Source organism: Penicillium rubens (assembly GCF_028828025.1).
Source record: "Penicillium rubens strain IBT 27055 chromosome Unknown utg000003l_segment0_segment0, whole genome shotgun sequence".
Classification (NCBI taxonomy): Eukaryota; Fungi; Ascomycota; class Eurotiomycetes; order Eurotiales; family Aspergillaceae; genus Penicillium; species Penicillium rubens.
Genome location: NW_026890601.1, coordinates 4,583,037 through 4,606,412, shown reverse-complemented (window position 1 = coordinate 4,606,412; position 23,376 = coordinate 4,583,037). Strand labels below are relative to the sequence as shown.

The 23,376-nt window shown below is 48.9% G+C and overlaps 8 protein-coding genes across 8 annotated transcripts; 5 read left to right on the top strand and 3 right to left on the bottom strand.

The window, feature by feature from the left end:
• Positions 1-1,291: 1,291 nt before the first annotated feature.
• Positions 1,292-2,878, bottom strand: N7525_007964 (uncharacterized protein; the record flags this gene model as incomplete). Its single annotated transcript, XM_061214257.1, has 3 exons — positions 1,292-1,453; positions 1,518-2,725; positions 2,788-2,878. Coding segments are annotated over 3 exons (1,461 nt in total), but the record flags the coding sequence as incomplete, so codon positions are not given.
• Positions 2,879-7,627: 4,749 nt separating this feature from the next.
• Positions 7,628-8,974, top strand: N7525_007963 (DUF2252 domain-containing protein; the record flags this gene model as incomplete). The annotated part of the gene is made up of 1 exon (XM_002568388.2): positions 7,628-8,974. One exon carries the CDS (start codon positions 7,628-7,630, stop codon positions 8,972-8,974), a length of 1,347 nt encoding a protein of 448 aa, XP_002568434.2.
• Positions 8,975-10,978: 2,004 nt separating this feature from the next.
• N7525_007962 (S8 family peptidase) lies at positions 10,979-12,319 on the top strand (the record flags this gene model as incomplete). Its single annotated transcript, XM_002568386.1, has 3 exons — positions 10,979-11,284; positions 11,355-12,000; positions 12,075-12,319. 3 exons carry the CDS (start codon positions 10,979-10,981, stop codon positions 12,317-12,319), a joined length of 1,197 nt encoding a protein of 398 aa, XP_002568432.1.
• Positions 12,320-13,270: 951 nt separating this feature from the next.
• On the top strand, positions 13,271-13,477 carry N7525_007961 (uncharacterized protein; the record flags this gene model as incomplete). Its single annotated transcript, XM_002568385.2, has 1 exon — positions 13,271-13,477. One exon carries the CDS (start codon positions 13,271-13,273, stop codon positions 13,475-13,477), a length of 207 nt encoding a protein of 68 aa, XP_002568431.2.
• Positions 13,478-14,173: 696 nt separating this feature from the next.
• On the bottom strand, positions 14,174-15,478 carry N7525_007960 (uncharacterized protein; the record flags this gene model as incomplete). Its single annotated transcript, XM_002568384.2, has 4 exons — positions 14,174-14,949; positions 15,055-15,312; positions 15,369-15,402; positions 15,461-15,478. The coding sequence occupies 4 exons, from the start codon at positions 15,476-15,478 to the stop codon at positions 14,174-14,176; spliced, it is 1,086 nt and encodes a 361-aa protein (XP_002568430.2).
• A 1,961-nt stretch (positions 15,479-17,439) lies between these two features.
• On the bottom strand, positions 17,440-19,161 carry N7525_007959 (cytochrome P450; the record flags this gene model as incomplete). The annotated part of the gene is made up of 2 exons (XM_002568383.1): positions 17,440-18,618; positions 18,694-19,161. The coding sequence occupies 2 exons, from the start codon at positions 19,159-19,161 to the stop codon at positions 17,440-17,442; spliced, it is 1,647 nt and encodes a 548-aa protein (XP_002568429.1).
• A 913-nt stretch (positions 19,162-20,074) lies between these two features.
• Positions 20,075-21,818, top strand: N7525_007958 (uncharacterized protein; the record flags this gene model as incomplete). Its single annotated transcript, XM_002568382.1, has 3 exons — positions 20,075-20,195; positions 20,261-20,543; positions 20,600-21,818. 3 exons carry the CDS (start codon positions 20,075-20,077, stop codon positions 21,816-21,818), a joined length of 1,623 nt encoding a protein of 540 aa, XP_002568428.1.
• Positions 21,819-22,210: 392 nt separating this feature from the next.
• Positions 22,211-22,975, top strand: N7525_007957 (GNAT family N-acetyltransferase; the record flags this gene model as incomplete). The annotated part of the gene is made up of 1 exon (XM_002568381.1): positions 22,211-22,975. The coding sequence occupies one exon, from the start codon at positions 22,211-22,213 to the stop codon at positions 22,973-22,975; it is 765 nt and encodes a 254-aa protein (XP_002568427.1).
• Positions 22,976-23,376: the final 401 nt, after the last annotated feature.

The window sequence follows — 23,376 nt, the reverse complement described above, 5'->3', positions numbered from 1 at the left end:
ATGGATGATTGATTTGATAATTCAGGGTAAATGGGACCCTAGTGACGCAGAAGTGGTGGTGATTGAAGAACAAACCTAATTGACCTCATACGAAAGATCAAGACGAAATGCGCAAATATGTTCAATGCCTCGAAAACACATGAAAGGGGCTCTTTCTAAGGGCTCTTTCTAAGGCTTGCCGGGCCCATGGGGAACCGGACCCCATGGGGAACAGTTTACGACGGGAATAATTCCGTCCCAAGCTGAAAACACCAGCAATCTCTTACTCCATTCAGAAATATTGATCCTATACGATCTATCCACACACACTACCCACACTTGGCATTTATACGGTCTATGTAAAGCACGCTAGTGAGACTGCCGATTCTACGTTCCGGGGCCGAGGTTCGGATTGGAACCCGCAGATTCGGGATCGATTCCGTGGTCCCATTTCCTATCAACTAATTCAGATTATACAAAGTTGTGTGATGAAGGGGATAGTAGATATGAATGATCTTGTCGAGAACTACTCATACTATATATGATAGTAGTCATAGCACTGCAAACGATGATAAATGGATGTATAGGAGTATGTCGCAATGCCGATAGGACCACAGCCAGTGTCCGAGACATTGGGAGGGCGAGGGCGGAAGTCTGCGCTGTGGAAATGCCAAGGGCTGTACCAACCGTACGCGCGCGTCAAACAGTTTACTTCGGTTTGAAGAAGTGGTTTACCCGGCCCGCTGATATTCATCGGGTTGAAAACAGCCCGTACCGCGCTGGGCATATGATGTAAAGCCTAAAATTACCGGATAAATGGAAGAGTGACCTTTGCCATTGCAGAAGTTCTTTATAGATGGATCGAGTAATACTCCCGGTTCGGCGTTAATTGGATCTTGAAATCTCATGATATATAAAGCATCCATCGGGCTATAACCTTAAAGGAATTGATCGTGGCAAAGATCTTGTAAAGCGTCTTACACAGAGAAAATCCCTTCTGAGATACAACTGCTATCTTAGAAGAACATAATCATAATCAATGTAGATATCCTTTAATTAGCTACTATTGGCTTTGAAGTTGCAACTTTCGTTGGACGACCACGTCTGCAAGAACAGATTATGCACCCAAACACCAGCAGTAACAAACCTCCCCCAATCCCGGCAGCAAGTCCAATAACTAGTGGCAAATGATCATGTATCCACGCCGCCGGGTCACCGTCTGATCGGCTATTTCCATTGCTTCCTCGCCCTTGTCCAGTGCCTGTTCCGGTGTCCGACCTACTGCACCCGTCTCCTCCCCTCCATTGACACGTCACAGAGTCGCAACATCTCGTATCCCGTTCGTCACAAGACCCATTCCCGCAGTCGCATGCCTCCCCAGTCTCGAGAATACCATTGCCACACTGGCCCGCGCGACCAGTGCCATTTCCATTGCGAGACTCCACCAAGCAGCGCGCGTCAACTTGGCCAGAGCCTATCCGTGAGCAGACATTTCCGATAGTGCAGGGAGAGAAACGGGTCATGCCCGACCTAGATACCGGGTTCATAATATACTGTTCGCCAGCATCACATGTGTTAGAAGACATTGGGCAACACCGAGATGACGATGACTCTATTCCACATGACTCGGAGTTACAATCGTGGACGGCGCCGAACGTATGGGCTGACTCATGACTTTGTGTGTCAGCCTTGTGTGTGATATAGGGCGTGGAATTCATAGGGTGGAAAACGTACGCAAATACCTGCCACTCCGATTGTGTTCGAGCTACCACATTGGCACTCGATGCGCCATAGCTAGAGCCAGAATTGCATAGTGCCCCAATCCAGGAAACGCCAACCTGGCCTGCTTCCACCGAGCATCCAGTCAAAAGAGTCCAATAGGCATTGTTGTCATTGATTGAGCTTCTCCACGAAGAGAAGGTTTCAAGGCGGGTGTTCAAATCTCCCACCGAACACGGGGTATTCCAGTCTGTCGAAGCCGAGACGCTGGTCGGGCACTCAGCATTGCTCATGGTCAAATTTTGGATGCTGAGCGAGATATTGAAGCTATTCTCAAAGACAACGGATGCGGTATTGACCATATTCAGGATATGCCGTTGGGCAGAGTCCGAAGAATTGAAGCTTGCGGTGTAAGTACAGTCAGTCGCAATACCGATGTACGCAATTCGTCTCGTTTGTGGACATCCATAGGTATCCCCGATGTTATCTGCTAGGTTGTCGCCCCATGCATTCCATTCGAGCTGTCGCTTGTTCAGACCATCTTCCGGTGTGGTTGCACAGATCGAATTCGATGCCATCCAGTTTCCAGTTGGAAAATCCGAGTCGCGTTTGCGGGCTATAATTTCCGCGGGTCCATTCTCCTGTGGATCCTGCAGAATCCCATACTGCGAGGACAAAACTGTGAATGTACCGTCCAATGAAACAACCTCATTCTCTTGAGTTACAGCAAGCCTGGCCCATCCAACATTTTCCCATTGTCGGCCAGGTGCTTCTTGTATCCATACTGATCCTTTGGTCAAATATAGCCCAGAACTTATGGCTCCCTCACCTACGCTTCGTCCATTGGCATCTAAATTGTGGATATAAGCGTGTTCTGATATGAGGTCGTCGTTGGTTTCGAGAACAAATCTTAATACCAGCTCAGACCTGTCAATATCTGTGGTGATATCAAAGGTAGATGGCCGGAGGCCGCCGTCTAGTCGAGGGAGAATGGAAGGATTAACAAGGCGAAATGTGCTTGCTTCAACTGAACGAAACAGTTAGTATACTATCCACATAGCAATGTTCGAAATCCTATTCCATACTCACATGGTATAGCTAACGCAGGGATTAGTGGTATGGTTAACACAGTGAAAAAGGTGAACAGGGTTGGTTTCTTCATTCCAGGCGGTATATCTTCTCTTCACGTGTTGATGATTACTGTAAGACATGCAAGAGCCTGCTGTCTTATATGCGTAATTATTCTACATATGTATGCAAAACCTGAGGTCGGGCTCATTGTCTCACTGCACCCAAATTATGAGCATTAGTAAAAATAGGCGACATACAACCATGATCGAGAACAAGAATTGTCAGCGCCAATGGCTAAGCCACCGGAGATAAGACGTTGCCAAGTGGATGCATACGAGTACACTAGAAAAAGCCACCGACATAGGAACATAACCATCAATCCACCAACCATCAAACGGATCCATGGGCCGAAATACTCGATGGCCACTCCGATGAAAAAGTATCAAGTTGATTCTGACTCGATAATGTGATGGGAATACCCCACGGTCGACGGGTGGGTCTCTTGGCCTGTCAGCAACTTGCATCGATACCGATCTTTTAAATCTTGCTGCCTTGATAATCGACTCGACTTACGTAGACTCTATGAATGCCAAGATCCGATGAATAGTTCAGACAACAGCACTCGCCGGGCTGTGCTAGAGGTGAAATAGTTGCGGGCATTTTCTTTTGGCCCAGTAGACAAGGCTTGGTTTTCTGTAAGGCAAACTCCAGGCGGGAATATACATGTTGTAAACACAACGACTTGGAGTTCTTGTGCAGGAAATAATGACATATAAAAAGATAAGAACACCAGGTGATGAAAAACGGTGCGATTATCGACTTGTGGGGAAACCGTCAATTTATTGGTGCACTTTCGGAGAGGTGGCTGGTGGGAATCAACGACGTTGGAATGGACGTAGCGATGGGACCCAGTATTTATTGAAGGTCCCTATGACTTCACCACTATATTAAAGAAACATGCGTGTCCAGGCCATCTTCTTGTTCAAGTTGTCCATAACTTGTTGGGCTTCCTATCGATCGTCTTTCAAAATTCGTCTAGAGCTGCTATTACCTTTACGATATAAACAGATGAGCTGACTTCTAACATTATCTGGACAACGTAAAATCTCATGAGCAAAACTCGACTACTGCGTCAACAACCGTGGTATCTATCCATCGATATTCATATGCCTCTCTCCCAATGGTATATTTGCACGGTATCTTTACATGGTTACCTCTTGAGGTTACATGCTACCAGGGGGATGAAGAAGAAATATGTGATATGGATCTATGAAAAGGAGGCTGTAAATGAAGCCTCCTAGAATTAAAAACCCGACAAACTCCCCAGGTAGGTAGGCAAATGCTCAGTCTGCACAGAAACAAACGCCTACCCTGCACGCATCGCATGTATGCATGTCAACATTCCCTTCCAGTGTAAATTCTTGTCAATTCCTCCTATGCCCCTCAATCAAATACTAGCCTCTGCTGAAGGGACGTTTGGCTATTTATGTTAACGGACGAGAAATTGTTGACATGCATACATGTTGGATGCCTGAGGCATCAAAATGTGATAGGACCTACATGTTTGATAGCTCTCTCTCCTTCCCTTCTTTCCCTCCTCTCCCTGTGATGTGGTCCACTAAGAAACAACGATCACCGCCAATTCCACCACCGTCGCAGAATGGTGTGCACTGGATCAGCCATGTGTGAGGTTTGCTGCTACTGGATCGACCTTCCACCTCGGTTTTGCTTTTATGCGAGATGAAAGGGACGATTCATACGAGGTAAATATACATCTGATCCTAATTCACCTGATGCTCCTAATACACCTGATACTAATACCTTATTGCAATTGCTAGGTGATGCTTACCTGTCTTGCCGAAGCCTACGAATCTCTTGGCCTTGCACGCCCGCGTACAAAGCCCGTCCGCTTCTTGCTGATTGGTGAGACTACAGGTTGTAGGCTCAGAAAGCAGAAAGGAGAGAGTTGTATTGGGAAGAGAGGAAGCGAGCTTCCACTACAACTATCTAGTCTGAGGGTGAGGACCTAGACCCACATGTGGGGTCTCTACCACAACACTGATCACGTTGCACAATCCCGTCGAGACACTACTGGAATTAGCCGCCGCCTTATGCCCGCCTAAGGCCAAGAAGACCGCCAAAAAGCTGAAAAGGGGTGGAAGAAAATGCTCCACCGGTGGAACCTGGTTGGATACGCCACTACACTTGAAGAGAAGGACCAGCAATGGAGCAATTTTAAAGAGCGATACGCCGATCCCCTGTTTACCCCGTTACTCAATTACATACAAAAGGAGTGGCTCGATGACTGCCCAGAACGCTTCCTTCATTGCTACACTGAACAATACCTCCATCTTAACGAAATCGCTACTTGCCGTATAGAGAGCGCGCATTGGCTATTAAAGCAAGATCTCCAGGTCTCGACGAACGATTCGCTAGTAGTACTTCCCGAGAAGACATTGATGCATTGAAACAACTGATTCGATACCTGAAATGGACGATGAATCTCGGGATATTACTTGGCAAAAATGGAAGCAAAAATGGAAGCGACGGTCTAGTCGGCTACGTCGACGCTTCATACCAAGACTGTGAAGACGGCAAAAGCACAGAAGCTTATATTTTCTTCTATGCGGGGTCTCCAATCAGTTGGAATTCCAGGAAAGAAGAAATCGTCGCTAGAAGCAGCACTTCAGCTGAGTACGTCACACTAGATGGTGCAGTTCGCGAAGCCATATGGCTTCACAAGATCATGATACAAATGGGCATTCAACAAGAACTCCCTATCACTATCTACACTGACAGTGATAACGCGCATAACAATTTTAAAAAAGGATAACTTCGCGAAAGCAACGAAGTGGCTGGATGTAAGGTATCACTTCGTTAGACACGCAGTCCGAACTGGCATTATCTCCCTCACATTGATCACAAGCGCGGAGAATATCGCAGATACACTGGCGAAGCCGCTGGGAAGAGAACAATTCGAGAAAATGCGGGATTACATGATGCAGAGTGAGAAAAAGCATTGAAAAGCAACAAAAGACAGGTGAAAACAAGGATTTAAAAACCGACAAAAACAGCAGTTTTCACTATGACAGCCGGAAATATGAAATTGATAGTGCTGGTCATGGTTTCTGCTTCGGGGTGAGCCCTACGGGGGTGTGTTGTGGTAGAAATCCCATATCTAGGTCTAGGTCTCCACCCCTTGGGTAGTTAGATAGTTGTGGGAGATCGCTTCCCTTTCCTCCCAATACAACTCTCTCCCATCTGCTTTCCTGAGCCTACGTACTGTAGTCTCACCACTTCTCCATTTCTTTTTCACTAATGTCATATTCTCATGAGATCTCCTCCTAGATAGAGCATGTTATGCCAGCAGTCGGGAAATAAATGTTCTCCGCAGAAGAGAAAAGGAGCCTACGTACCTAGGTAGGTACCAACCTGGAAGGCGACAAGGATAACAAAGCTCCATCTCCGCTTGATGGTGAGATATGATCAGGCGGCCCACCTGGGCACCTGGGCACCTGGGCACCGTGGGCAGGATGTTGAGCTTATGTCAGATAATGACCCCGCAAAGCACATAATCTTCCAAGGTATAACCAGATCCAGCACTACAAGCCTGGGGAGCATTCCTTTTGACCATGAATAGGGTCGCACATGGTACAGAGCACATATGTTTGTTTCTAGTCACATAGACTATAGTTGTACCTATTATCCATCACCTGGTGTCTTAAGTATTTTTATGCACCTACAAAATAAACCCGGTTAGCACAGCCGGATTCCCTGTTGGCACAGACTGCAGGGCTAGCCCAGGTAGGTAAGGTCTCTTGGCAGTCGGTTTTCAATGTGACCTTGGAGCTGCCATTTTCTATGGTATTCCCACAAGAAAGCACATAGCCTTCGATCCACCTCAGCCACATGATACTTCCACCATCGACTACTTCAAAATCGCCTAATCTGCCAATTGTTGGATAGCTCTAACTAGTAGTAGCGGGTCAGGTGTCTGCAGGGCTCCTTATAAGCGTCGGCCACGGAAATCCCATAGTCGGGCATTCAAGGGCTGTGCTATTTCCTCAGTGATACTACGGAGTATACCTAGGTACCTACAACATAGGTAGGAACCTTGGAAACTCTTCGGGAAATGCCAAGGGAGACCTTCCCCAAAGGGGCTAGCTCTGTGTGGCAATAACGTTTACCCCTGCAAAATACAGTTGACGAGTGGAGGTTGATGTGGGTCGGACCCACAATTTGACAGGTACCTCACTAGGTGCCGTACAACAGACAATATGTACATACAATGCTCGATATCCTTTAACATAGTCAGTGCCAATAATCCTTGAACCTAGAAGATTTATAGCTATTTATTCCATAGTCGTCTGACATTTCCAGCGGTTTTCTATCTTTGTTTATTCATGTATAATGTTCATGATAATAAACTCCAAAAGCAACGAAAAATCCACTCCCATAGCATTCGAGTGATCCACTGTAGGATCCCAATGCCAAGAATGACCTCACAAAGCAGGAATAGGATTTGGATTCTTTAGCTTCAGCGAGCGGCGATAGTAAATATCCATAAGAACTACAATAAACTTTCTCATACAGGCATTCATTCAAGCACTCTTGGCGACGGGAGAGACAGACAGGCTCTCGGTTTTGGACCTACGTATACTTTGAGCCAAGCCTAGCAACACCGGACAGGGGATGCTTGGCACGGTTAGCTAGGGAAATGAGACAGACTCGGAGATTTGCACTGCCTCAAAACACTTTCTTGGCTCCTCCTGAACCCCAAAGGTTCAAATAACCCCCCTCTTCTTTTGTAAAAGCAAAGGAAACTACCAAATATTATTTCCTACATACCTACCTCACAATGACTGTTAATCAGACAAGTATCGAGAAGCGTGGCGAGGAAATCCTCAACATCTTCAACACGGCGTTTGGAGACCTCCTCGCCAACGACCCTGCTGCTTTCCAGGGCAAGTTCCGCAAGATGGCAGCCTCGGCTTTTGCTTTCTATCGTGGATCAGCTTGTCTCTTCTACCACGATGTCGAGCTCGGGGAGCAGAATGGACCTTTCTTGGACGACAAAACCAAGAAAATTTGGATTCACGGTGATCTACATGCAGAGAACTTCGGCAGCTATATGGACTCACAGGGCAGTTTGATCTTTAACGTCAATGATTTCGATGAGGCCTATGTGGGCCCCTTCACGTGGGACATAATGCGCTTCTCCGCCTCCATCGCTCTTATTGGATACGCCAAAGCTCTCAGCGACAAGCAGATCACGAAGCTCGTGACGGCATACGCCGAAGCGTACCGTGAACGCATCCATACCCTAGCTACCCACAAAGGCCAAGACGATACGGCACCGCGCTTCACCCTGGATACCGCTCAGGGTCCATTGCTAGAGGTCCTGCACTCTGCCCGCGCACAAACACGAATTGGGTTGCTTAACGGGATGACGGAAATCCACAATTCGGAGCGGCGGTTCACTCACGGTGGTGGCGCAATTCAGCTGGACTCTGCCACACACGACAAGGTCGTGAAGGCCTACAACCGCTATCTCGAGACACTTCCCGAGTCGTGGCACAACTCTCCTGGTCAGTACCGCATCAAGGATATCGTGGGCCGTCGTGGTGTAGGTATTGGCTCTGCAGGTCTCCCGTCCTACAACCTTCTGCTTGAAGGCACGAGCCAGGCTCTCGAGAACGACGTGGTGATCTACATGAAACAGTCCGCTGCGGCCGCGGTCTCGCGACACGTCGAGAACGCCGCCGCCGCCGCCTACTTCCACCATGAGGGCCACCGGACTGTCATCTCGCAGCGTGCTCTGCAGGCGCACGCCGACTCTCGGCTCGGCTGGACCGAGATCGATGGTGTGGGCCACCTGGTTGCGGAGGTCTCTCCCTACGCCGCGGACCTGGACTGGTCCGAAATCAACGACGTGGAGAAGATGGCCACAGTGGCTGCTGATCTTGGGCGGGCCACCGCTATGATGCACGCCGCTGGGGATGATGATGAACTTCACTCGGGGCTCGTGCCTTTCTCACCCGAGCAAGCCATTGATGCTAGTATCTCGGCTGATGAGTCCCGCTTTGCAGACTTCCTCATCGAATTTGCCCATGAGTACAGCGCGCAGACTCGCCGAGACCACCAGATCTTCATCGATCTGTTCCGCAATGGCCGCATTCCTGGCTTGCCTACTGATAGCGACTGAGGGGTTGCTCTCTTCTTGTCACTATATCGTACGAATCATGCGATGTAAGAGCTATATACAATGTATATATCGTTTGAAGGCATTGTCCATAATAGATGGACTGCTGAAAGATTATGAAACTGTCGGAAGATGCCCAAATATGCACAGATTTCCTGTGTAACCCGAAGGCAAATAAAAAACGGGGATAATGTAGCGATGACTTCGTTTTTTGTCAAGATACATCTCACTTGGCGAGCTAAGGTTGGACTTGCAGTCTAATCATATCCTCCATGTCAGCTGAGGGGATCAGTGCGGTCGCGCGACCCTGTAAGATATCGTGGGCTACCGAGGGGATAAGGCGATGTCAGTGTCGTTTTTAGCTAAGCGCCTAGATATTTTTGGAATTTGGCCTCTTACATTACTATCTATGTTGTAGATGTCTCCAAATTCAATTCGAGCACTAGTCTTGGCGTGGGGGACTATTGTATCAACAAATACTAATGATTGGCATTTTACCCTCGTTGGAACGGGCGCTAAAGTGAAAGACTACGCTACTACAAAATTACAGCAATTTTTTTCTTGATTTCAAGATCATTCGTTCTATTCCCATGGCGTCGGAGACCGAAAAGCAACAACCGTCTTTCACTGAGTTTATTAGCGAGACAGCCAACTGCCGGCCCCCCAAATGTCCTAAGTAGGAGGAGCTAAAAATAAATCATTTCCTGACGTGACGTGATGGACCATGCAGCAATAGAGGATCTAAGCCAGCCCGCCAGCGAGGACCTTGGAAGGTTCAGGACATGTTCAGCTGATGCATTCTTTGGGGTAAAACCGTGTAGGCACATGTCAGGCACATGTCACGTCTGACTGGCTACCTAGGTATGCGGTCGATTTATGCAAATTCCTTCCGGATGGTTTTTCAGGGCCTTATGTATGTTTCGTCTTTGTTCTTTTAGAGAGTTCAATCGTCATCATCAAATACCATGTATCAGGGCTAAAACCCCAACCACCAACAATCACCTCCAGACCACGATAGTGATTCGGCTGTATGGTATGAATTCTACTTCCTGTCGTCCCCTCTTTCGCTTTTGTATTACTGTCGAGCCGCGTCGCCAACCCAAAATCAACAATTTTGGCCTTATATTCAGGGCGTGCGTCGCGTGATCGAATCAGCCTGAAGATGCAGACGGGTCATATCCTTTTCATCGCGTCACTTTCCACCATTAAAACACATCGTGGAGAACCTGCGCAGCCAAGAAGAGAATTGAACAGTCGTGGTTATCATCGTTAGCTGCAACGTCCAAAAACCCAACCCTGTCTTCGGTCTCCGAGACCCACTCCGTTGTTGTTATCGCAAAGACTACAAGGGACTAGGTACTTCCGCACCTTGGCAACGCCTACTATGTTATCAAAGCCCCGAATTACTGAATATCCTGCATGGAACATGTGCCTTCTTGCAGAGGCTTCCCAGTTAGGCCTAAATCATCCATCGGACTCCCGACGGGCAAAGAGTCGCAATTAATCTAAAGGTTGGACGCCAAGTTTTGCACTCACAGCTTCTCCATTAAACTTCCCTGTGCGCATACTAAGCGTCTTTAAACAGCTAGATAAACCCAAAGCAGTGCAACCCCCCGGACTTACCCCATATGCTGATCACCTGGGCTTGCTAGACCATAGGTTTGTTTCGCCATTCGTCCACCGCTGGTTATCAGAGTGTTACAATCGTAGATTGCCGGGCATCTTGGCATTGTGTTAGGTTAACTGAGCGAGGAAAGATCGTTGCCTAAAGCGATGGTTTGCTCCGTTCAACCTACTCATTCTCCGTCAAGGTCCGGCATGTCTCCTCACCAAGGCCTGAAGATGGAGATGAAGACGAGCCCGGAAGGCCGGCGGCGATGGGCCTCTTCTCCATCTCTCAGTATGTTATAAAAGGGACTCTTTGCTCCCGAGTCGAGGATTCTCATCAGCATCTTCCTGAGTTTCATCATCTCCATCTTCATCTTTATATCATTTCTAACCACAAACATGGGTTTCCTAAAGCTCCTCTCGACGTCCCTTGCGACTCTGGCAGTCGTTAATGCCGGTAAGCTCCTTACCGCCAATGACGGCGACGAGGTCGTTCCTAGCTCCTACATTGTCGTCATGAATGATGGTGTTAGCACCGCGCAGTTTGAAACCCACCGTAACTGGGCTGCAAATGTTCATGCTCGTACCAGGAGTCTCAAGGGTGGCGAGTCTGGACCAGGGAAGCATTTCGACATCAATGGCATGAAAGGATACAGCGCTAGCTTCGATGATCGTACCGTCAAAGACATTGCTAGTGACCCGACGGTATGGCCTTCCATTACCCACGTTGATTCCTCAAGAGCGTGTTGAAATCTGACCCGCAGTGCAAATATAGGTCAAGTACGTTGAACCAGACATGGTTGTGAACGCGACCGCCAACGTGGTTCAGCGCAATGCTCCTTCATGGGGTCTCTCTCGCATCTCTAGCAAGAAGTCCGGTGCTACCGACTATGTGTATGACTCTACTGCTGGTGAGGGCATCGTGATCTATGGCGTCGACACCGGCATTGACATTGGGCATGCGGACTTTGGGGGCCGCGCTGAGTGGGGCACCAACACTGCTGACAATGATGACACTGACGGCAATGGCCATGGCACCCACACTGCATCTACTGCAGCGGGCAGCAAGTTCGGTGTTGCAAAGAAGGCCTCTGTCGTTGCTGTTAAGGTCCTTGGTGCCGATGGTTCTGGAACCAATTCGCAAGTCATCGCTGGCATGGATTGGGCCGTCAAAGATTCAAAGTCTCGCGGCGCCACTGGCAAGTCTGTTATGAACATGTCTCTGGGTGGTGCCTATTCCCGGGCTATGAATGACGCCGCTGCCAATGTCGTTAGATCCGGTGTCTTTCTCTCTGTTGCTGCCGGCAATGAAGCCCAGGATGCGAGTAACAGCTCCCCTGCTTCTGCTCCGAATGTATGCACTATTGCCGCTTCTACCAACTCAGACGGAAGTGCTTCCTTCACCAACTTCGGTTCCGTTGGTAAGAACTCCACCTCTCCCTTAGTGCGAAGTGTGCTTGGTGGTCGAGGAATTGTACTGACGGTATTACTACAGTCGACCTCTATGCTCCTGGGAAGGACATCACGGCCGCATACCCTGGTGGTGGCTCAAAGACCCTGTCCGGAACCTCTATGGCTGCCCCGCATGTTGCTGGTGCTGCCGCCTACCTGATGGCTCTCGAGGGTGTGACCTCTGATAAAGCTTGCGCCCGTATTGTCGAGCTTGCTATCTCGTCTATCTCCAGCGCTCCGTCCGGCACTACCAGCAAGCTTCTGTATAACGGTATCAACGCCCAATGAATGGCCTGATCGTGTGGCGGATGATTACGGTATGGCGCCGTGAGTAGCCTATGTGTATGTTCTTGGGCGAGCTTTGGTAAAGCCAACCTAAGCCATGTTTATGCGTATTTAACGCTTGTTTGATTATCTGGCTTCGCATACTCTCATTTTAAGTTTGCGGAGATAGTTTATAAGTACAAGTTCACGGTCATAACAGACTTTCCGACTCTTGACTATGTAGGCAACTACTTCTGACACAGGTGTCAAAGAATGTACGTAGGAGTAGAAAAAGAACTTTTCTTGTAAATATTAGGAAGGGGGACCCTATTGGCACAGTCGTCTAAATGCTGGTCTCCGATAGACGCGGGGTTCGAGGATGAGACGCTGGAAGTCTCGGGATAAGATGTTGGCTGTGGAAGACGCGGTTCTCGATAATAAACGCGGGGTTCGATGAGACGTCGATAGTCTCGATTAAGATGCTGATCTCGATGAAAAACGCGGGGTACGAAAGCGAGACGTTGGAAGTCTTGAAAGATGAGCTATCGGTCGTAATAAGACGCGGGTCTCGATGGGACCGGGGTCCTCACTTCCTAAAAGTCGGAATGGATGTCTCGTAGGATGGGGTGATGAAAACAGCAATGAAAAACCAGACTGTAAGGGTCTTCCAATACAGGAAGGTCAGGCGACTATAGGAGATCTCAACGCTGAGATCTGCAGGGCTGAACGATCATCGCCCACGTCATGATGGTGCCCGATAGACCACGAAGTATCACAGCCATCTTTTTTGGCCCCCTATGACGAAGCTAAGTCTCGGGCAAAAGCAGGCTGTGCTGGTCAATTTCATATAAATCAGTCACCCCAGTACAATTGAAGATATACACAAATATAATTTTCCTTCATCGTCTTCCGCCTATACCGAGCAAAGATCAAACCCACTATCACCAACCCTTACGCAAACACACTTGGACCAAAATGTGTTTCGGCTCTGGTTTCTTTGATGGCATAAAGCCGCATCCGCCTCGTCGAGAAAAATACAAAGACGAGGAGAAGTACCAGCGAGATTATGCCCGGTACGAACGGAAGTTAGAGAACTACTTGAGCAACGACAACAGACGAAGGAGATTGGCGAATTCCAAAGCTGGGGCTACGGCGGGCGTGACTTTCGCATTGGGCGGCTGACGACTTGACTGGGCGGTCAGGAATCCTGCCGAGAGCGGTGAGAGAGGGTGCAAACTGTTTGTGAAAGCTCCGATATTTGCAGTGTTTGCAGTGTTTGCAGCCTTTGCACCCAGCGCCCCACAAAGAATCGTGTCTCGGCCAATCTTGTCTTTCTCTTTTACTCTCTGTGCTTGACATTTTGAATGGAATGCACTCTTCTTTCGAAAGATCCGGCAACAAATTGCACATATTTTTCCAGGGAATTTCCTATTTGAGTCGCCGCTTCGATGAGGCTCGGGCGGACGACTGGGCCCACTACAAAATGGAGCAAACATATCATCATGTCTACAAGCTTGCTGTTCCATAGGGTAGCTAACCTTGTCAATCAATTTTTAGTCAAATAATTACTCCTTATACACTAGTCATTGAATCAGTTCCACCTGAGTGGAACTTTGGCTCGTTCATATTTGAGATATAAGAGAATTAGTAGGTAAAAGGAGTAAGCTTGAAGACTCGGAGAGTTACTGTTTGCGCACGACTACATAATGAGCGGAAGAAGGAACTATTCGCATTCCTATGTACGGTATTGGACGGACAGGAGGAGAAAGGAAAAGAGAGGGGAAGCAGGATCTAACAACTAAATACTTAGTTACCGGTGTCGCCACCATGCGTGCCCAATGCCTTGAGTGACCATTTCCAGCCACCGCAAGTTCCAGATCAGGGCTTGACAAAAGTCAAGAAGTCCAAGGAAAGATCCTGAAAGAAAGTAGCTCCAGTAGCGGCTTCGGGACGGGCTGTGTCTGTGACGTTGCAGTAATCCAAAAAGTCACCCGCCTCATCAATCTTCTTGTGAATCAAAGCAAGGTAATCCGACAAAGGACAGCTCCTCCCAGGGCCATTTTGACAGCTGACTATAGGATAAACAGCGTCATTGAACAGTACACGGATGTAAGGCCCATTTGTAGCGTTATCGACATTGCAATCCATCACTTCGAAAGCAACAGTGCCTCGCATAGTGATGAAGTGCGCCACGTTATACAAATGCTCAGCCGGTATGTGGTCATCGGGAAGAAGTCCCTCGGAATCGAAAATTCCCATGGCAGCGGTCATCTCGGCAATTTGGTTGTCATTCATAAAAGCCATGATAAGGCGCGGAATTTCGAAGCTCGTGCCGTTGGGTCCAACGCCGACCTGCGCAGGCCCTGTCTCTAGAAGAGAAAGCAAACTTTTCAGAAATGGAAGGAAAAGTACCTTAGCAGGGCCAATTGAACCGGGCCCAACGCCGTAAAAATAGCTCAGGTCCTGCGAGTATGCGTAGTTACGCAGCTCCTGTTCTGTAAAAACATCACACCATGGGCTAAGACGGCCTTCAATCTGACTCTCGTATGCACACATGTAAGGAAAGAATAGTACTTCAGTTTCGTCAAAAGTAAGATTCCCTTTGATTTCGGAGTTGATACGATGTACAACCTTGGGTAGCCACGTAGCATCCCCTATAGATATGTAAGCTGGTGTTCTTAGGGGAATGGTAATGGAAATCAAGGAAGGGGGCTGTTCATGTTAAGAATAGGAGGCATGGTTTGCTTGGTGGCACTCACAGTTTGTCACGTTGTCGCCTCCACTAGAGATAGATCCAAATGCAGGACAGGAATCCGACGGCCCGAGTGAGTTACCAATAGCAGCAGGAGAACCAGTAGAGTTCACGCTCACTACTGTACCGTAGCTGTCGGCATACTCATAGAGGTAGCCATTGAGAAATGCTCTGGCAGTTTGAACCACTCGTGATTCATTGATTGGGAACTTGTATTGGTTGGCCCACACATAGAATGGGTTGCCATCCTGATAAAACCCGGGATCTGTTGGGACTTATCAGTTCTAGGACTTCCGACTTCCAAAAAGAGCAATGCCTCACATCTAGACCGCAGTTGGTAGCCAAGGTCACTTGCCTGTCCAAGTGGAGTTTGTCAGCGAATTAATTATTGACTTGAATGCTTGGGTACATACCTCCTTCCAACCTGTCATTGACTCCTGTCCTAACTGCAAGGTAGGGTTCGTCAATACTGGCTTCCATTGAGGAATAAATCTGAGCGATCCTCGCGCCTCGAACCCATCTTGTTGCGCAGCAGCTTGGATCTGGCCCCAAAAGATGAACAGTAAGCATTTGAAGAACAAACACAAGGGTATATATTCAAGAATAAAGTACCTTGTGGTAAATTGCAACCCAGGCCTCATATGAGCCAGTATCGGGGAATCTAGCGACTTCAAGTCAACATGATCGCGCCCGTAATGTAGTGAGATAGACTACATACCTACTCCCATGTCTAACAACATAAGCTGCCTGGCGAACAGTGCATTGGTCTGGGATCCTGCTGTCAATGCCATTCACATTTGGGCCTAAGTCGTATATTAGCACTAGGGGACATGTGGAACCGTGATAACGAGACTCATGCCTGCAAAATATGGGGCATTGGCGCCTGAATATTGAAGAGGTGTTGAAGGGGTCTTCGATGATGAGAACACGATGTCGTTTTCCGGGGCCAGTGGCTGGCAAATACCTAACGTGGCTATACCTACCAAGGCACACAATACCGAGCTCTTCATCATGTTAATCTTAGATAAGAGTGTGTTTTCATACTACAACGGGGGAGAATGTGGCCAGTTTTGGTCTTTATAGTGATGATGTGGAAGCTTAGAATGTACGACTTCATGCCGATTGGGTGTACGTCCATCATATAAGGCCTAGCAGTTAGCGTCAGTGGTCCTTTAACTAGCCCACAACATGCACGCCTACAGTTTTCCCACGTGCCACAATTACTTATAGATAGGTACATACATATGTACGTTGTGGCTGGAGAAGTGCGCACCAGCACGGAAGCCGAACAAGAGACGTACCCCACCTTTAGAAGGATTCGAACATCCAATCACGAAATTTGCCGAAAGCACAATGCTTGATAAAATTAATCTATTGACGGGACTGTGAGACAATGGTTGCGCCCGTAGGAATTGCAGTACCCTGTACGGAGTACATTGGTCGGCATGGACAGTTTTGATAGAGTAGGTGATATGCCCGTAGCCAACTGCCCAGGTGGAACCAGGGGATGTTCCAAGGTTTGCACTGTCTGCCTTGTTTGTATAACACCTGCTGCTTAATTTTAAACTACTTCCATGCACCAAGTTTGCATACTTTCACGGTCCACAGTTGAGTTGTGAACACCATCGAACAGTCACGAACACCGACCGGATGGCGCTGCCATCGGTGCCAGAGACAATCTAGGTTCCCCTAGGGGCTCGAAATCGTCTCTGAGACGGGAATGTCCCTCGAGATGCCAGAGCGGTGTACCTGTACGCAGACCGATGCTATAGCGGCAGTGCCATTCGTTATCGTCCTTCTCACCCGCGTAACGACCGCGATATCCGCATCAAGGAACCCGCCGCTCCAGTGGGTACATGCCTCATCATCCTCATACTCGCCTCACCCCAAGAGATAACCACAGATTGGGAAAGCAACCCTCACCTTTTCCCTTCCACGGTCAGGTAAATTCTGTAGAAGCAGGTCTCACAGTTTATCTGGAAATTATTGTCGACTAATCTTTATGATATTTGTTCTATGTGTCGGAAAACAGATGGATTACCGAGTCCATTACATCCATCCATGGATGGATGAATGGATTACATCATTAGTCAGCGCACATTGCTTACTAATTTGGGTCTGAACAGATTGTCAAAACCAGACCATTTTTGTTATATAGTTAGAGAGAATTTTATCATTGTGAAATTGACATACATTCATCATAAACCTGATTTCTGTCACTATGTCCCCCTGAGACTGATAGATAGGAAGGGAAACCAAGACATATGAAGATAATTATTTCCAGATTATCAGTAGATATTTCAAGCGAATCCCCAAAATGACAACGTTGTCGCCAAATAATCCATCCAAACAACATCCCAACCGTAAAAAGAGTAAATCCTGCCCAAACCGTTTAAACCCCGGTCTCCGCCTGATGCAATCTCACAGTCACCGGATCAGCCGGACAAGAAGTAAGCGAAACACCGTAACGGATCTCCCTCTCAGAGTGCACATCCTCAATCTTATCAAACCTCTGCAATAATCTTACTAGCACATAACTTGATCTCATCAAAGCAAACTGTTGACCAATGCATGTCCTGGGTCCCCCATTGAACGGAATATACTCCCAGGTGACCTTTCGGCCGACCCACCGGTCCGGATTGAAGGTTTCAGCATCCTCGCCCCAGATATCCTTTCGACGGTGCAAGACGTAGGTGCTGTACATGACTGTGCGGCCCTTGCGGATGTAGATCGGTGAGGTACCGTCTTTCCCGCCGCCACGAGGGAGGGTAGTGTCCTTCATCGCGCAACGGCGGTTGAAGGGTACGACCGGGTAGAGACGAAGGGTTTCGTTGAGGAAATGCCGGAGGTACTGGCATGATTTCAAAGACGCAAAGTCCATGCTGTGTGGCTGATCGTAAGTGCCGAATTGATCGAGGATATCGCTTCGGAGTCTTGCGAAGATGTGCGGGTGCCGTGCAAGAAGGAGGACCGTCCAGCTCAGTAGAGAAGCCGTTGTATCACGGCCTGCTAGTAGGACGTTGAGAGATTCGTCGCGCAACCTGACGGGGTCTTTTATAGTACTAGTCAGGGCTTCCAGGAAGATATACTGCGGTGACACCTTCTCGGTGCCCTGAGCTTTCTCTCCCTGCTGCTCCGCCTGCATCAAAGCAGAGTGAACATACTGGTCCACGAACGCGTGCACAATCTCGATACACTTCCGAAACTCCCGGTTGTAGATAACCCAGTATAGCCGCTCGAACCGGAGTCGCTCCGCGAGATACCCCATGCACCCGTCAAACCCGTACAGGAAAGTGTCATCGGAGGCCTGGCCCGCTTCCTTTTGCGTAGCAGAAATCTGACTATCACAGCTTTTACCGAAGAGGAACTCTGTGGCCGAGTCGAGGGTAAGACGAAAGAAGATGGCCTGAATATCCACTGCGGAAGACCAGCCGTCAGATCGCATCGGAATGGCACGCAACGCGTTGTGAACATGACGTTCTTCCCTTTCAAGGTTGCTCATCCGATCTCGCGTAAATTGAGGCCGTAGCAGTGATCGGGAACGCGACCAACTCTCGCCATCAGTAGTAAACTAGGTCCAGTCAGCCGACCTTACCCCCTCGCAAGAGAAAAAAATATATATTTCCTACGAGGGGAAAAGACTCACAATTCCATGTCCAGCAAGAGGTTCAGCTACATTACGACGCATCTCACCCAAGCCAAAATCGTTGAACTGAGTGGCCAGCATAGACTGGATATTCTTGGGATCTGCCGTGAACAGGTTCTCCCGACCAGCCTGACACATACGAAAGGTGGAGACGTATCTGTTATGCCGACGGGATAGGAATGCAATCCGGCTCTCTGCAAGCTGTGGGAGTCTCTTATCTCTCGCTGCGTCAAGTGTCTCGAGGAGGGTGGAAATACCGAAAGGGTGTTGGCTGGGGTAGAGAGGGGGTTCTCCACAACCTATCTTTCGAGCTTTCTGGGCATGTCGCCAGGTGGAATAGACAGAGGGAATTAGGCACCCTATAATGGCGAGTACCACAAGGATTGGGACTAAGCAGCTTTCCATGAGGTTGTCAAGTGTTGTGATACCAGTAGGCGAGGCGTTGAGATACGCTTTTGACTCGCACATGGCGTGGGGCGTGGGAGGTTAAGGAGAATAGGGGATATGGCCTAGAGATCAAGTAGAAGGAGTGAAGGATGCTTATTATCTTATCTGGAGATCCTTAAGCATATGAAGGACCGAAGAAGTCTGGCAAAAGTGGAAAGGCCACCGGCCAGTGAATTCACCATGAGATGCTATCGCAATATTGAATATCACAACTAACCCTTGAGTAATCATTCAGAAATGCTAAGACAATATATTTCTATAGTGAATCAACTATGTCTGACTCTATATTTAGCGTAGATGCATACATATGTAGACAACGGCCCCATAATGTAAGATATGGAACGCCTAAATGCCTTGCCATAGCCACTCTTATGTCCCCACGTACATCTGGGCGCTGCATTTTGCCTAACCTGGTATTTTCTAGCCATCTGGCTTCCTAATTAGAATATCCAACACTTCTCTCAGAAAGCTGATCATGATTGCTTGAGGCTGAACATCTACGGTGCCAGGTGCCCTTCGCTTGGCAGATAGGATACACTTGGTGGATAGGCGACTGCGCTGATGTGATAGGGATCGTACTTCTTTTACGACTGGCTTAGACGTCTTTATGAGCGGGTCCGAGCATGTTAAAATTGCAATGAGTGGGTTCAGATGTAGAATAGATACTGACCAGTACAGCCCATGAGATATTCAGTATGCTGGTCTATCTTGCATTAGCACTGCCACCGGGAGGTCATACATGGGATATATTGGGCGACTCTTCCTTAAACGAGGATAGGGTACTTCACTTTCATGGTTCATGTCCCACATCCCTTCGGGTCCATAAAGGTCGTATGTATCTCCAAGGATCGTCCTACAGATAAACCCAATGTCTTTTGCTGGCGTCTATTGACTCCCTAGTCGTCAAGACCCACCTTTCAGCATCAACTTCAACATGTCATCTTCCGGAAGAGACGAGAGCTCATTGTCGCCAACTACTCATCCGCGTGGCCACATCCCCGACTGGAAATGGAAGGGAACACTTGCAGTTCTCATCTTGACAACCCTCATCAATGGTTGGTTAATGCCATGTACCATAACACTATCCCAAATCATCATTCTGACAAAGTCATTGTTTAAGGCTATGATGTAAGCAACGTGGCCAACATCCAGCCCGCCCTTTACGAGGCCTTCGGCAACATTGCGCTTCTGCCATGGACCAGCCTGTCCTTCAGCCTTGCCGTGTTTGCCGTCCTATCCTTGTCCCGGAAGATCTTGTATTTCGTCGACATGAAATGGATCTATATCGCTAACGTTGTGGTCTTCATGGCCGGTGCTGCTGTGGCCGGTGCTGCTCCCAATCTTCCTGTGGTCATTGTTGGACGGATCGTCATGGGTGTCGGTGGTGCTGTTGTTTACCAAAGGTATGTTGCGATGTATCCCTGATGTCGTTAGGATAATCGAGCTCACAGTGACATAGCAACTTGACATTTGTCGCCGTGTTCGCCACGGCCGATGAGACACCTCGTCTATTCGGTCTTCTGAGCGCAATATGGGCCGTTGGCCTCGTCATTGGTGGTCCTATCGGGTCCGCTTTCGCCTCGAACAGGCACACCACTTGGCGGTGGGCTTTCTACATCAACCTACCCTGTGTGAGTGTGAGTCTCGCACTCGCCATTCTCTGCCTCCCTCGCAAATACCTAGGGCCAGACCGTCCGTTGGTCTCCCGGTTGATGGTGATCGACCCTATCGGCGTTGCGTTCAACATGGCGGCCCCAGTACTATTTGCCCTCGCATTGGAGTTCTCCGGTCCTGTGTGGAAATGGGGCTCTGGAGCATCGATCGCAGCCTGGGTGGCTTTCGGTGTGGTCTTGATTGAATGGATCGTCCAACAATACTGGTGTATTGGCACGACTCCTGAGCAACGCGCCGTTCCCGTTCACTTGCTCAGTCGGGTTGACCTGCTTCCACTTTGGATCGCGTCTGGCTGTGCGGGCGCATCGTATGCCATCACACTCTACTACACGCCGCTCTTCTTCGCGTTCGCTAGCGGCCATAGCGCCATGGAGCAAACTGTCCGTCTTCTTCCGTTTGTTATGGTCTTCATCGCCATGGTCATCCTCGTCGGCGGGTTGCTCCCGGTCTTTGGCCGCTACAACCTGATCTACATTGTTGCGGGCATTGCAACCGTCGCGGGAGCCGGCGCTATGGCCGGCACACTGAGTCCAGGTGTCTCCGAATCCCAGGTGTTAGGTCTGGAAGCACTCATTGGCGTTGGCCTTGGCTGTTCGTTCCAACACGGGGTCGGTATCTCGAGTGTAATAAATAAGAACCCACGCGACCGTGTTGACAGCGCGGTCATGTTTAACATGGCACAGATGGGCGGCATTGCAATTGCTCTGGCGGTTGCGGGCTCGATTTTTCAAAATGCGGGGTACAACATGCTGACGGACGCCATTGGGGATAGCGGGTACTCGGAAGAAGAGCTGCGTGAGGCGCTGGCCGGAGTATCTTCAGGAGTGTGGCAGTCCGGCAATCCCGATGTTCGTTCTCGTGGGGTTAATGCTGTGGCCACGGTGATTGGGCAGGAGTTTTATTTAGTGGTGGCCGGTGGTGTGGCCTGTCTCGTCTGCGGGTTGTTGATGAGGTGGGAGCGATTGGACTTTGGCAGACATAACAGCAAGGATATCGAAACATGAACGCTTCCCCAACCTCGTTGGAAGGATGGAAGGTTTATTTTTAGCAAAGTGATCGCCACGTGGCAATCTTGGGACCTTGGAAGGCCCTGGGGCCCCATCTGTGGGAAAGCTCCAAGGCTTCCCCAGGACCCCAAAATTGAAAATTAGGTATCTTTTGTATAGCAACTCCATACAAAAGGTACTTAAGCATGTCAAGGCAAAGCGTCGCCCACCGATATTTGTCAGTGTATGGTGTCATCCAGTCAACATGAGTACACAGAGCCAATCAACGACTTACCCACTCCATTAGAGCCTTGGCGAGGTGACATTCTTTTCTTTCTTCACACGTATCCAACTTCAAACACCATTTGGCTCCTACCACACGCCGACGGGAGCAGTCAAAGCTGGAAATCATGGCTTCTCAAAGGCAGAGACCAGATATTGGATTACGTGTTGACATCATACATCAACCCGAGGATATCATCCAGGCTTTTGACTGCGTGTGCGAGGCCTTTGGCCGTCAAGCGCAAGATGGGATCTGGATAGCCATGAATCCGGGATGGGACACACCTCAGGGGAGGTCAAATGGAGCCGAGAGAATGGTCGCCCGCTGGCGCCACAGGACCAGCGACAAAGACGGTCTCCCAAACACCATATTTCTCAAAGCTACCCTACCGTGTCCGCGGTTTGAAGACAGGCGTATTATCGTGGGCTTCGGTATTTGGGTGCAAGCCTCGAGCGTAGAGGGCCATGGTGATCCTCCAGTGGAAGATCTAGCCAATTCGATGGACCTCAATGCACTGTACCCCGACAACGAGCCTGAACGACGTTACCTCTGTCAGGTTGTTTCTTCTCTGCATAGAAGACGGACCGAGGTAATCAAACAGAGAGCCACTGCAGTGCCACCAGCCGTTCTGATCCTGGACATGTGCGCTGTCGACCCAGCGCACCAACGCAAAGGCATCGCCCGAGAACTTGTACAGTGGGGCATTGACGAAGCACAGCGACGTGGGAACCTGGAAGCCATAACCGAGGCGTCCAGTATGGGTCGACATGTATATGGACAGATGGGGTTCCAAGCTGACGGATCTGAAATCGAATATGTTGTGGACGACGAATTTGCTTCTCGCCCGAAACCACCCAACCTGTTTATGCGCACCCAAGGAGGCGTGGCTTGATATGATATCCCTACGACAATGTTACCTTGTTGTATGGTTCTTTGCTAGTACCACTTGACCTCGCGCTACGTCCTGTAATTCTGTACTGAGAAGCAGATAACATAGTGCTGTACTATACTGCCGGGCCCCACAGAAAACAACGAGAAGCGTTTGACAAACTGGGCCATGCAGACCATCGTGAACTACCAGAGACCTCGTCGGACTAGCATGACCTACAATCCCATCAACTTGTCTGTTTCCCATGACTCATGTCCTATTGAATTTCCCATTTTACGTAAAGAATATCAGATAAACTCTACTTCGTTATTCTGCCTTTGCAATACTATCGGAGGCTACGACCTTACAGGGACTGGAAGATCAAGAAGGGACAAACTGCTGTTATCATACTAGCAAATGAGGGC